Source organism: Rhineura floridana, chromosome 12 (assembly GCF_030035675.1).
Source record: "Rhineura floridana isolate rRhiFlo1 chromosome 12, rRhiFlo1.hap2, whole genome shotgun sequence".
Lineage (NCBI taxonomy): Eukaryota > Metazoa > Chordata > Lepidosauria > Squamata > Rhineuridae > Rhineura > Rhineura floridana.
The window spans coordinates 20522852-20536730 of record NC_084491.1 but is presented as its reverse complement, the minus strand read 5'-3'; the positions used below and the strand labels follow the sequence as shown (position 1 = coordinate 20536730).

Sequence of the window (13879 nt, the reverse complement as noted above, 5' to 3'; positions counted from 1 at the left end):
ATAAATCTCAGCCTAATGGGCAGCTTGGCTTTGGCTGCAGAACTGCTCATTCCGCCTTGGGTGCCCCTTGCAAGGAGTCTAGACCTTTGGTCTAGACTCCTGATGGCATTGCTCTCAGCTTCTTCAATACTCTAAACCCCCCTCACCACCTTAAGGTGTGCATGCTAGAGGGGGCTTAGCGGTCACCTAATATTAAGATAGCCACCTGTTGGGCATGCTTTAAGTTGGATTTCTTCATTGAGCATGAGTTTGGACTTGATGGCCTTATAGGCCCCTTCCAACTCTACTATGATTCTAAGATCCCTGGTGGATCAGACTGAAGGCATACATAATCTGGAATCCTGTTTGCCATAGTGGCCAACCAGATGTCTTTGGGAACCACACAAGCAGGGCATGAGCATAACAACATTCTCCCACAGCTGATCCACATGGACTAGTATTAAAGCAACTACGGCAGGCCAGGTTGGTAGGGCAGCACCTCATTTTTCCTAATAGACCAGCCTTCACTGGTTTTGAACAAGATTTTCTGTTGCTTTTGCTGCAAGAGGCTACTCCTCTGCAAACTGGCTAAGGCTGCAATCCTATCCCCACTTAAGAGTATGACCCATTGAATTCAATAGGAGTTACTTCTGAGTAGACATGGTTAGGACCAGACTGTCAATTGATGGGCAGGAATGGGATTCAAACCAGGGACTTGCTAATTCACAAGTCAGTCTCTTACAGTGCAATCCTAGGCAGGTCTATGCCGAAGTAAGTTCTGATTAGTTCAGTGAAGCTTACTCCCAGCACCTTGTGGGAAAGATTTTGCAGCCTTAGCCGCTACATCACACCAGCTCTAGAGATGTTGGTAATATTGAGTGAGTGGGGCTTAACATGGCTTTCCCCGGCCACATTCACAACAGATTTATTCCACTATGATCCCACTTAAAAGAAACAGTCATGGATTCCCCCCAAAGAATCATGGGAAGTATAGTTTGTGAAGGGTGCTGAGAGTTGTTATGAGACCCCTATTTTCCTACAGTTTGTCAGAGTGGTTTAACAGTCATTTCCTCTTCCCTCTGTGAGGGGAACAGTCTTTTAACAGCTTTCAGCACCCTTCACAAACTACACTTCTCAGGGGGAAGCCATGAATATTTAAAGTGGAATAATAGTGGAACAAATGTCTGGCGTGAATGTGGCCCCCCTCACACTCTCTCCCTCTGCGCTTTAATTGCAGCGGCAATTCTACACTATTCCTCTCCCCCCCTCGTCCTGACACTTCCCTCAAAGCCCACAAAGGTTTAGCGTCGCCCCTTTAAAGTAAAGGAATAGGGTGATGTGGCCCCTTTAAGAAAGTGAGGGGAAGGACGAAGGGGGGGGGAACAGACGGGAATGCTATATCGCGAGAGTTCCGGCAGGTGTTCTCGCGAGAGCCGGTTTCCAGCGGAAGATGGCGGCGGCGGGAGCAGCGGCTCCAGCGCCAGATGAGGGAGGTGAAGGAGAGGCTAGTTCGCCGCCACCTCCGGAAGCTGGGGCTGAGGAAGCTTCGGGGTCAGTCGAGCAGGGAACCGGGGACTCCGAGACCGGGTGAGGCCCGGCGCTATAGCTGAGAGAGAAAAACGGGCATCTTCATTCCTATTGGCTAGCAAACCTTGATTCCCGCCTCCTGTTCTTATTGGCCGAAACTATCAGATCTGTGCCTCATTGGTCAGAGCTTTTGAAGTCCTGCCTACTCGGCTTTGCCTATCTTTTCCCCTCTCCAGCTTTGCAGTAATTCTCCTAGTGCCAAGTTGTAGCTGTTGTTTATGCGCTAGCATTCTTCCTTGAACCCGAAGCATCGTGACCTTTTGCTATTTCTTTCCCAGTGTTCATGCTGCATAAGCTTTGGATTTCTTTTCTGTTTACCCCCTTTCCTATAAAATCATAGAATAATAGAGTTGAAAGGGGCCTATAAGGCCATCAAGTCCAACTCCCTGCTGAATGCAAGAATCCAACTTAAGCATACCTGACAGGTGGCTGCCCAGCTGCCTCTTGAAGGCCTCCAGTGTTGGAGAGCTCACCACCTGTCTGGGTAATTGGATCCATTGTCATACCGCTCTAACAGGAATTTTTTCCTGATGTTGAGCTGAAATCTGGCTTCCTGTAACTTAAACTCATTATTCTGTGTCCTGCACTCTGGGATGATAGAGAAGGAATCCTGGCCCTCCTCTGTGTGACAGCCTTTCCTACTTTCTGTTTTTCCTGATGATGAAACCATAGCTGAGTTAAGAGAGTTCATTCTTTGCAGAAAGGCCTGGGTTGGGTCCCTGCTATTTACTTTGTCATGCTCAGAGAAATGCTCAGTGGTGGCCCCCAAATTATGGAATGATCTCTTTGATGAGGTGCACCTGGCGCCAACACTGTTATCTTTTTGGCGCCAGGTCAAGACTTTCCTCTTCTCCCAGGCATTTAGCATATGTTCTTAAATTGTTTTAAAAAAAATTAAATTGTGTTTTTGTGTTTTGTGTTTTAAAATTTGTATATTTGTTTGTATTGTTTTTAATTGCTGTAAACTGCCCAGAGAGATTCAGGTAAGGGTGAGGAAGGTCCTCCCTTTAAATCTAGGAAAGCCACTGCCTTTCATTGTGGAGTAGACAGCCCTGAGCTAAATGGGGCCCTGATCTGATTCAGTTTAAGGCAGCTTTCTCTGTTCCCATGTGTAAGAAAGTGTGATGTCATGGTTAGAGGGTCAGAGTGGGATGAGAGATACTCGGTTACAAATTCCTTTCCGCCACAGACCATTGTGGATGGCCTTGGGTCAGTCACTTTCTCTCAGCTGAATCTACCTCACAAGGTTGTTGTCTTTCTCTGTGGTTTGGAGGCAGTATGGTTCTGAATACCAGTTGCTGGAAATTGCAGAAGAGGAGAGTGTTGTTGTGCTTAGGTCAGGTTTGTAGGTTTCCCATAGGCATCTGGTTGGCCCCTGTGAGAACAGGATGCTGGACTATATGGGCCATTGGCTTGATCCAGCAGGCTGTTCTTACATTCTTAAGAAAATAATGGGGGGGGGCATATAGTCAGTCAATTTTTATCACATTTTCTGCAGATACTTCTGTGTTCAAAGCAGTTTCCAGAAAGTAAACAATCTAAATGCAGCAAGCATGATACAGTTTATATCACTGCATCATAACGCTAACAAGTCAACAATTTATTCATTTAAAGTATATCAAAACAAATTCAATAGAATTGTGTTTATTGTGTTAGCCTAGATCATAGCAGAGTAAAACAAAGTAACCAAACTTTCATTAAAAATGTAGTAGACACAATTAAATTAATACATAATATATATGCATATCCTTTTAAAAAAAGGCTTTGTTTATAAGACTAAACATTACTCAAGAAGGAGTGGAGGTGAGATTAGGAAATTATTTCAGGATACATTTAGTATTCTAATGTCTTCATATATCAATGGCAATTTACAGAAATAGAATCCAAAAACTTTTCCCTGCATTTGGCAGCCTTTACTGCAAGCAAAACAACCCTCCAGGTCACATACTGGTATGTTGCTTGTAGCAGAAAGCCCAGTTTTTCTTTCACTTGCTAGTACTTCGTTCTCTTTAAAAAGGATTCTGAATAGCGTTTTCTAATATCACTGGCATTTAAGGATGTAGTGGGATCAAAACAATCTGAAAACAAAAATCTTGGCAATAGGTTAATGGCATTAGAACATAGCAGTACCCCTCCCTCCCCCTCTGCAAGATTTATGCCTAGACTACAAAGGCCAGAAACCCCCTCAGAGTTCTTCCATCTGCAGCTCCATCATGAAAGCTCCTAGTGCAGGAGGGTGGGACATGGCAAGTGGAAGCAACCATCTCCTGGTGGCAAACCCAGTCTCTCCACTCCATCTGTGACATTTTGAGCTCCTTGGAAGAAAGATGGTATACATATAAGAAGTAAACAAAGAGAATGCAGTTGTGCGTGTCTGGTCCAGCAAGGAAGGTGTGTGTGTAAAAAAAAAAAAGAAAGAAAAAGCTTGTGAGTAAAAATTTCTTCTTAGGTCAGGAACAAGGAGAGTAAATTTGATGTGTGTGCCCAGTCTCAAGCATTTTGCAGTGGTAGAGCACATGCTTTGTATGCTGAAGATCCCAGGTTCAAACTCTAGTTCACAGTCTCAGGTGGCAGGTTATGAGAAGGACCTCTGCCAAACACCCTTATCTTAATGGGCAACACGGTCAGATGCACAAATAGTCTGACCTGGTATGAAGCAGCTTCCTGTGTTCCCCTCCCCTCTATGCATGCTTACTTGCTCAGGAGGCAAAACATGAATCCATACGCTGCCTTTGTTGCAAATAATCTGTGGAACAGCAGAGGAAGACTCCTGTCTCAGCGTGGCCTCTTGATGAGTATTGACTGCTGAGTATGAGAGGGAGCCTGATTAACAGAGGAGCTTGAGGTGGCTCAAGCTTTTCATTCTCCTTTACACTTTGCTGAAGAAGCTTTTTGCTTTAGGAATGATTCTACATTTAGTCCTAGTTTTCACTAAGTGAACCTGTGTTGGTTCAGGTTCAGTCCATGGCATCTCTGGTTAGGTAGCAGGTGATGGGGAAAGACCCTCAGTGTGACATCCTGGTGAGCCACTGCAAATGAGAATAGACACTGTCAGTGAGCTAGATTGACAAATAGACAAATCTAATGTAAGGCAGCTTCCTGTATATGTTCTTGCGAAGAGAAAAGCCAGATAGCTTTGATTGAGCAGACTCCCAATAGTCTTCTGTGTTAGCAATAATATACATCTATTTATCTATGTACTAATCTTATGTACTAATGTACTAATTAACAGCTCTTGAGGTGGTTTACATAAGGTAAAAATAGAGTAAGACCCACAATTTTTATTTCTTGTTTGTACTTACAGCCTGCCTGTCTCCAAATGGTTCCAGGGCAGGATTCAATAATCTCACAATTAAAACAGGTACAAATTACATTACAAATCATAAAGTGAAGCCACAAGTTCACAAAACAGCAGTACAAAACAATAATGCCACAGGAGCGAACACATTCATCTAACTAAGTAACACAGTGAAGCAGGCATCAGATGAGATAAACAGCTTTGAATCATGGAAAATGTCTGAATGAACAGTAACGTTTTCTTTTTAGTGTGTTTTCTTTTTAATAACTGCAATGGATAAAATACGTCAAAAGCTTCTGATTATGACTTTCTGTGTCCTTCAGTGGGGATGCATCCCTGGTCGATGTCACTGCCACCATGGAGACTGAATCGTCCAGTGGGAAGGATGCATTGGTACGTGAACCGAATCTGCTCTTCCGGGATAGCATATGCACTTTGCAGATAACGAGCTATGTGCCCTGTGAATAAAATGTATGACTTGAACTGTTTGGTAATTGGGAGGTACTCCTTCTGCTTTGGGGGCATCAGAGAACTGTAATACATCCGCAGAACTCACTACAGGAGCCAGTGGCGTGATTAAAGCCTCGGGGTGATGCTTGTTGCCAGGGTAGTTTGTAGCAGGCTAAGGGAAGAGAGAGCATGATCCTCAGCTCTCCAAAAGTATAAAAAAAGAAAATGCAGTGCTTGGGGATTACTGATGAGCTGTGTTTCTAAGGAACAGTATGGCTACTACAAAGGTGAAGATGACAAGGTTTTAAAGGTAAGGCATTTGACTTACTAGGAAATGGAAGCACACGAGCAGGAAAAAATGTGAGATTCTCATTGCTTGCCATTGTCCACTCTGTGTATCAGATTAATTGTGCCCTATTCATGGTGGGGTTTATTTGAGCCAGCTACTTCTGTTGTAATGTGCTTCCTACTGGATTTGTAAAACCATCTGCCAACATCTGTTTGCTAAATCAGGAAACAGCACACAAGGTAAAACTTGGCCACGTCTGTGAAGTGCCATATCAACAAATCAAAACTGTTGGGCTTTTTACTGGTCCTGGGTTAAAGCAGATGCCTATCATCCTATCCTAAGCAAGAACATTATTTCAATGTAACATGCTTATGACAAACATAGAGTGCTGTTACTGCACTATAAAATTTGGAGAGCTTCTCGTGTTGTTGATGTTTGTTTCCCCCCCCCGGTCCTTTGCTCAATTTATGACTCTCAAATAATAATTTGGTCAACACAAGGCAGTCTCGAGGCAACTTACAATCAAGTATAAAATACACAAAATTGTTAAAAATGACCAGGATTTAAACGGACAAATCGGTACATAGAACACCAGTTTCTACAGGCTGATGACAGTATAGTAAAGGAGGCTTAATATGTAGAAGTGCTCTCGTGTATCTGTATCATTGAAAATTAATGTTTTTTAACAATCCTCTCATATTACAGTTCATGGTTCAGATTAATCTCTGCCATTACATATGTCTTGCATTGTGGCAAAGCTACCATAGCAAGAGCCAGGGTGACGCAGTAGTTATAGTCTTAGACTAGGATTGGTGAGATTGCAGCCATGAAGTTCACTAGATAACTTTGGATCAGTCACTATCTCTCAGCCTAACCTATCTCTTAGGGTTGTTGTGTGAAGGGAAGAACACTGTGCACCACTTTGAGTTCCTTAGAGCAGGTGTGGGGAACCTTTGACACACCTAATATTTCTGAACTACAACTCCCATCAGCCCCAGCAAGCATGGCCAATGGCTAGGGATGGTGAAGGTGAATGAAAGAATAGTGCTTATTGCATTAGGATTGTGCCAGAATTAAAATGAATATATAAACTATATCAGGCTTTGCTTATAAGACAAACATTACTAAAGACAGAATATATATATAAAGGTAACATTAAGAGATTATGTCAGAATACATTTAGTGCTCTCATGCTTTCATATCTCCATGACAATTTACAGAAATTGAACCCAAAGCCTGTTCCCTGCATTTAGCGACCTTAATGCAAAAAAACCAACCCTCCAGGTTGCAGAAAGCAATGAAGTAGACCAAGCTGGGGACCCTTTGTTCCTCCAGATACTGCAGAACTACAATTTACATCAGCTTCAGCATGGCCAATGGCCTGGGATGATGGGAGTGGTAGTTCAGCAATGTCTGGAGGGCCAAGGGTTCCCTTAGAGGAAGGGTGGGATAACGTGTAATAAATAATGCTGCTGTTGGTTCTTCCTTTGGTGCAGGAGGGTGTTGGTGACAGTTCTGAAGTTATGGATAATCAGACTGGTTCAGTAGATGAAGAGAATGGACGACAGCTGGGGGAAATTGAGCTGCAGTGCGGGATTTGCACCAAATGGTTCACGGCAGAAACATTTGGCATTGATACCACGTATGTAGTAACTGCAGTTATTCCTTCATTTTTATCCATGGAATCCATTTAAACTCAGATTCTTCAATAGACTTTTTAATAGAAACTTCTTAAAGAACATTCTAAAAGTTTGATCAGTTTCTGAATGAAACACTTTAGTTCTGTAATCCCAGAAGAGGGCAGTATGAGCTCAGTTACCTATGCGAGTCTAAATACATTTACTTGGAAGTCACTGTGACTGAAATCGCTGGAGCGTTAGCCTTCTATGACAACATGGGGTTAATTTTATCAAAGCTACGTTTTCAAAACTGCTAGCTGTCAAGAAAAAAATGTTACATAAGACATCAGCTGCAATCCCGTACACACTTCGGTAGGAGTTAGCTCAGTTGAAAATAATGAGACTTTCACCCAAGTAGGCATGCACTGGCTTGTGCTGACTTAAGAAATGTTATTTCTTAATCTGTCTCTGATTTGCTGTTTAACTATATGCCATTATGTCTTATTTGTGAACCATTGGCATGTGATATCCTCAACATAAATGGCAAAAGGCTTCTATGACAAGTGAAATCAACTGTAAAAAATAAAAGTTGGGGGAAACCAATAGTGATTTTCTATCCAGAAATAATAATTACAGTAGGCCCCTGCTAATACGGCGGATTAGGAACCAGGCCCCCGCCGTAAAGCGGGGCCCCATAGACTGTAATGGACCGCATCGTGCGAAAATGACGTCAAAATGGCACGCGATGGAAAAAACCCGCTGTATTAGTGGAACAAGCGCTGTAAGAGCGGGGCCTTTCCCTAATTGAAAACCGCCTCATGAACGAAGCGCCGTAAAGTGGAACGCCGTAAAGCGGGGCCCTACTGTACCCAGACAGAATTCTAAATTCTGCATCGTTGAGTTCTGCATGTCACATTCTTGACATCTGGGCTTAACATTATTTTGTAGTTCTTGGAGCCAATATCAAGCTGCTCAGCTCCAGCCTTGCCCAGGAATTTTTCCAGCCCTTAACTTGTGATGGAAGTAAACAATATCCATCTCATTTGTATGGTTCAAATTAAGATAACCTTAAGCAGAAAGCTGGGTTTCATCTTGGCTGGCCTGCAACTCCTGCAGCAACAAAGATTATTTTATAGGACTTTGGAGTAAATTAGGCCTTAACATTTTATGATGTCTTCCAGTACTACTCTGCTGCATAATGTATTTTCTGTGGCGAGGACCTTGCTTCCCCCTCTGTTTTTATAGCATCGAGCACACACAGACCTGTGAAGTGATAATAAAACCAATGGTGCCAAACTCAGCACTATAGAGCTGCAATCCTCAACCCACTTCCTTTGAGTAAACCCATCAATTTCAGACAGACTACTCCTGAATATGCTGTTTTTAAGGATTACAGTCCTGCATGTTTACATTTTTTCTTGCAATTCCATGGAAATTTGGGCTTCTGTTTGCTTGCTGGTATTTCCCTGAAATGTTGACAACCTTGGCTTAAGCTGAGTGAGCAAATGCTGTTTTGCTAGCTCAGCCTGACTAAAAGGTGCCAAAGATACTGAGCTAAATTGCAAAAACGCAATGGAGTTAATAGACAAAGTGATGGGGCGGGGAGGCCTTGGCATGTGAAAAAAGTTTTTGAAATAGTGTGTGTTTTAATGAACTGGTTTTAAAGCTGTGCTTTATGGGCAGTTTTTCAGCCCACTTGATCAGAAATAGAAAGATCAGCCCCATGACGTTAGCTTTTTCCAACTCCGTCATGTGAAACCATTTTAGTCCATCTTTGCACTGTAATGCAGCAACTCGCAGGTCAGCCTGTGCAGTTGGATCTCATGCATAGAAAGTGAGGCTAACCAAGCAGTAGCTTCAGGTGCCACAAGCAAATGAACCACCCTGCAGGCTTTATTGCAAGGTAAGAGCCCTCAAGGGTGCTGTGCATTCTGTCTTGTGGGGTTGGGTTGAGAATTCCTTGCTAATTCCAGAGAGTTAGTTAGACCTGGAGCATATAAATCCAAATAAATCAGCTTAACTAGATCAGTGCTTGAGTTACAAGGAGGCTGGGGAGGATCAGCCAATTTACCTTTTGTGATGGCTTCCTTACCTGCTGTTTTTAGAAGGATACAGAGGTGGGAATTTTTGGTTGGCATTGGAGGGAGTTGAGGGATGGGGCATAATTCAAGGAGTATTGTATATGCATTAGGCCATATTTCAGCGTTTAATGTACTGATTGATTGATTCTGAAGAATAGAATGTATATAAAGAAACAAGAATTAAACTGGTACATCCTCCCCGCCCCCATCGGTGCCCCTGTTCTTTAGATTTCTCATTACCTGCATTAAGGTAGTTATAAATTCCATACTTATTTGCATGTTCGCTTGGGGATTGCTTGGAGGACCTTTGCTCCTCCACTTGTTGCTGAACAACAGCTCCCATCAGCTCCTGCAAGCATGCCCAATGGCTAGGGGTGATGGGAGTTGTAGTTCAGCAACATTTGGAGGGACAACGGCCCCCCATATCTGACATAGTGTAACATAACTTATCCTAAATTTATCTTAACCAGATCTACCCATAATTAGTACTTCCTCTATAGACCCTTTAAGCTTATCCTGGAATCTGAATTTGAGGAATGGTTTAAAATAGGAGTGGGGGGAAGGCTTGATAATTGTTTTTCATTTTACAATTATTTAGTTTTGCTAGCTCTGAATCCATAAAATTGATGGAAATTTTATTCTTCCATTGCAAGACAGTACTTGCTGCTTTTTGTAAAGTAGTAAGTGCATTTTTGTTTTCCAGATCCTGTCTGCCTTTTATGACCAACTACAGTTTCCATTGCAATATTTGTCATCACAGTGGGAACACATATTTCTTAAGAAAACAAGCAAGTAAGTAAGGGGAAAATGTTGGGAAAGTGTCTTGGTTTGTCTCTTCTTATATTTCTAAATCTTTAAGCTTCAAATGATAGGGCTGTCTAAGCTTCAGTCCTTTAACTCTAAGCAACCCACAGTAATTGAGTCAGACCATTGGTCCACCTAGCTCAATATTGTCTATACAGATTCTTCAGGGTTTCAAACAAGAATCGTTTCCATTTCCACCTGGATGTGCTGGGGATAGAACCTGGGATCTTCTTCATGCAGAGCATGTGTTCTACCACTCACCTATAGATTTGGATCCTTCCATTGTGTATTATGTGTGACTTTCTGGGAGGCATTGAGCTAATTGCTGAAAGCAAAGAGAATGCAGAGCTTGAAGTGCTGCTGCTCTGACCTAGGGATAGTAATTACTACTTTCGAAAGAAATCTCCACATGGTCCAGAGCTCTAAGATGTGTAGCCCACCCCATTTCTTTCTCCTTTCCAAGTGTGTCACCAGCCCTCCTCTGAACCCTTCCCAGTTCATTCATATCCTTCTGATTATACAGTGCAGCTGTTGGTTTAATTTCTGTGTCTATTTTATCTCCTTAAAGATTTGAAGGAAATGTGTCTTAGTGCTCTGGCAAACTTAACGTGGCAATCAAGGACCCAAGATGAACATCCAAAGACCATGTTCTCAAAAGACAAGGTATGAATCAGTTGCTGCTGCTGTGGCTCTCAACATTCAATGTGCTTGGAAGCATGTGGAGGACATTTCTTAGGTGAAGACTTAGCTAGAATCCATCTCCCAAATACCAAGTTTTCTCTGTGAAAGGAATTTTTGTGTGCAGAGAAACTTTCATTTACGTGACCTTCTATCTTCAGTATGAGATGGCACAATTCAAAATAGATGTGCCTTCTCAGTGACAACTAGTCCTTAGACTTGTATGTAGTATATATGTTTGTGAACCTGCTGAAAAAAAGTGAACTGCCTTCAAGTCAATTCCGACTTACGGTGACCCTATGAATAGGGTTTTCATGGTAAGTGGTATTCAGAGGTGGTTTACCATTGCTTTCCTCTGAGGCTGAGAGGCAGTGACTGGCCCAAGGTCACCCAGTGAGCTTCATGGCTGTGTGGGGATTCAAACTCTGGTCTCCCAGGTTGTAGTCCAGCACTCTAACCACTATGCCACACTGAGCTTCAAATTATCTCTCATAATTTAATTTCATGGAACTGTCAAAGGCCTTGGCTCTTAACTGTGCCTTGATCAGTAATGTGCCTTTTACATAGGAAAACACAGATTATACTCTGAATCCACAAATTAAGCAGACTACAGTAAAACTTCGTAGCAGTATGCCTCAGTGAATTTAGCCCATGTCATTTAATCCACAGCTGCTCTTTTCCAGCAGCTAAAATGTAGATGATTACCAAATTTCTCCAAAACCCCTCCCACATTTTGTCCGTTAAATAAAATGCTCTGTAACACTTATATTTGGTTTTAAACAGGATATTATACCTTTTATTGATAAGTACTGGGAATGTATGACAACAAGGCAAAGACCAGGGAAAATGACTTGGCCGAATAATATCGTAAAAACGATGGTAAGTTCTGAAGTGGGAAAGAACAAAATCACCACTTTCTTTTTATTACAGTTTGGTAACAAGCTGAATTTAAAAAAACTGGTGTGAAAATATTCCAGTTATGTTACTGCATGTTAAAAATAAAAATAAAAAACCTGGTTACTCAGTCCTGGTGAGCTTCTGTGTATCTCAGCTGGCATGAGCGTTGGTCTTCCTGGGGAAAAAATTACTGCACTACTGCCTACGTATTTTTGAATATACGATCAGCATCATGTTGTTTTACTGCTCTGCTCTAGTGTAAAGAAAGGGATGTGTTCTTGGTGAAAGAGCATCCAGACCCAGGAAGCAAAGATCCAGAGGAAGATTACCCCAAGTTTGGACTCTTAGACCAGGTATGTCATATCAGTACAGTAAACATACTTGGTGATAGAGAAAGATTTATTCATTATTATTATTATTAGTAGTAGTAGCAGCAGCAGCAGCAGCAGCAGCAGCAGCAGCACTGTTAAAGCACCCTAACACTTTCTAAGTGCTTAAAAGATAAGAGTTCCTGCCCAGGTTCAAAATCTAATTGATGCAACAGGAAAGGAAGAACAAATGGGGAGGGAAGAGGAGCAGCTGCACCTTCACTGGTTGAGGGATGTGGCCAGATTGGTTTCTCCCTTGCCATGATGATCTTCCAGGGAGGTGGGGTGCAGTCTTATAGTGGCCCTAGGTTTTCTGGCTGGTGGCAGAGGTCAGAATGTGCTTCCCTTCAGCTCTGCTGTCTCGGGGTAACAATATTAGCTGTTGCAGTTACTTTATTATTTCAAAATATTGCCAAATATTATTTGCTGAAGTTTTCAAGCAGGTTGCTTTAATGGTATATTAAGTAGCAGACGGTTAGATTATTGCCAGATAGAAATGGTCTGTCTTTGTTACATCTGACATATTTTTGTCAGATCTAGGACTTCAGTCCTAAATGCATATAACCTGTGAATAAGCTCATTGAACACAACAGGACTTACTTCTGAATAAATCTGCTTGGGATTGTGCTGTAAACCTGCTATGTCTTGAAAGCGTTCAAATCTTGCCCAGCTACAGGTGATGCAAACAGCAAGAGGCTGAAAGTGTGTAGCTTTTAATGGTGTGTATTTCATTCTTCCTTTTTTTAGGACCTTGCTAATATTGGCCCTGCATATGATAACCAGAAGCAGAGCAGTGCTGTATCGACTAGTGGAAGTCTAAATGGCAAGTGTATTTTCTTTTCTTTTCCAAATGAGAAAATCTGTCTTGTAGAGTTTGAATCTTCAAGCCTTAGCAGTTGAGCACGTCTTTTCTTCATAGCTCAAGAGATATTACATTTACAGGGCAATTCTGTGCATGCTTACTTGAAAGTCTCCCTGTATTTAATGGGGCTTCCTCTCAAGTAGTGTCCATAGGGTTGCAGATTTAATTAACTTAATCTTGTGGTATCTGAGGACTGCCAAACTGAACCCATTTAATCCTGTTGTGTTGTGCTAAAAATTCGTTTTTAATCATACTGGAACTCTTTAAGAATCAATGTAAAGCAAATTTGTCTTCCATATATGTATGCGTAGTGGAACTTTTTTCGGGGGGAGAGAGATTGAGGCTTTTTATTTGGCTAATACACCTCAGTTTTCATAAGTCTGCAGCAAGTTGGCAGAATAGTTATAAATGTATCCCACCAGCTCACCTAGACCAGTTTTCAGCAGAATGAATTTGCAGTTGTATTTCGCTGCGTGGAGTTGTGTTTTCAAGAATATGTAAATATGGAAGGCTAGAAATTTCTCAACTCAAATTTGGATTCTTTTTTTTTTTTTAATCAGTTTGGCTGTGTTCTTATACATCTCCCATTGATTTTAGTGCAGCCTGTGCAGGAGAACTTCCCAGGGAATTGTAAACACATGTAAACTCACCCTAAAGTAATGTAGATCTTGTCTGCAATATAGATTGGTGAGGTTTTTTACCCCTTCAATCCTGGTATTGAGCTACTTGCCTGTAGGGGACAAGGAATTCCATGCAGACATGCGAGTGGGCTGTTGGAGGAGGGAGGAATCACTCTGCCTCTTGTGTGTGGGCTCGCTCCATTTCCATGCTTGCTGCAGAGGGAAAACTCCTCTGTGGCCAGCACAAAGACCAAGAGGATCACAGACAAAGATACATCACTCTGCTGTCAGCCCACTTGGTAGAGGCTAGTGTGATGCAAAAGAAAAAAGAAAAGAATTCAGGCTGT

At 42.1% G+C, this 13879-nt stretch overlaps 1 protein-coding gene across 5 annotated transcripts in view; it reads left to right on the top strand.

The window, feature by feature from the left end:
- Nucleotides 1–1387: 1387 nt before the first annotated feature.
- Nucleotides 1388–13879, top strand: part of ASH2L (ASH2 like, histone lysine methyltransferase complex subunit) — a 30932-nt gene continuing 18440 nt past the window's right edge. For 3 of the 5 annotated variants that reach the window (XM_061592902.1, XM_061592903.1, XM_061592901.1), the window contains exons 1-8: nt 1388–1566; nt 5188–5257; nt 7100–7245; nt 10007–10095; nt 10676–10770; nt 11569–11664; nt 11940–12035; nt 12798–12873. In XM_061592902.1, coding sequence (XP_061448886.1) covers nt 1430–1566; nt 5188–5257; nt 7100–7245; nt 10007–10095; nt 10676–10770; nt 11569–11664; nt 11940–12035; nt 12798–12873 — 805 coding nt within the window. In that variant the 5' untranslated portion in view covers nt 1388–1429. Of the gene's footprint in view, nt 1567–4892; nt 4928–5187; nt 5258–7099; nt 7246–10006; nt 10096–10675; nt 10771–11568; nt 11665–11939; nt 12036–12797; nt 12874–13879 lie in introns of those variants that run through there. The other 2 variants (XM_061592904.1, XM_061592905.1) reach the window with 2 other exon arrangements.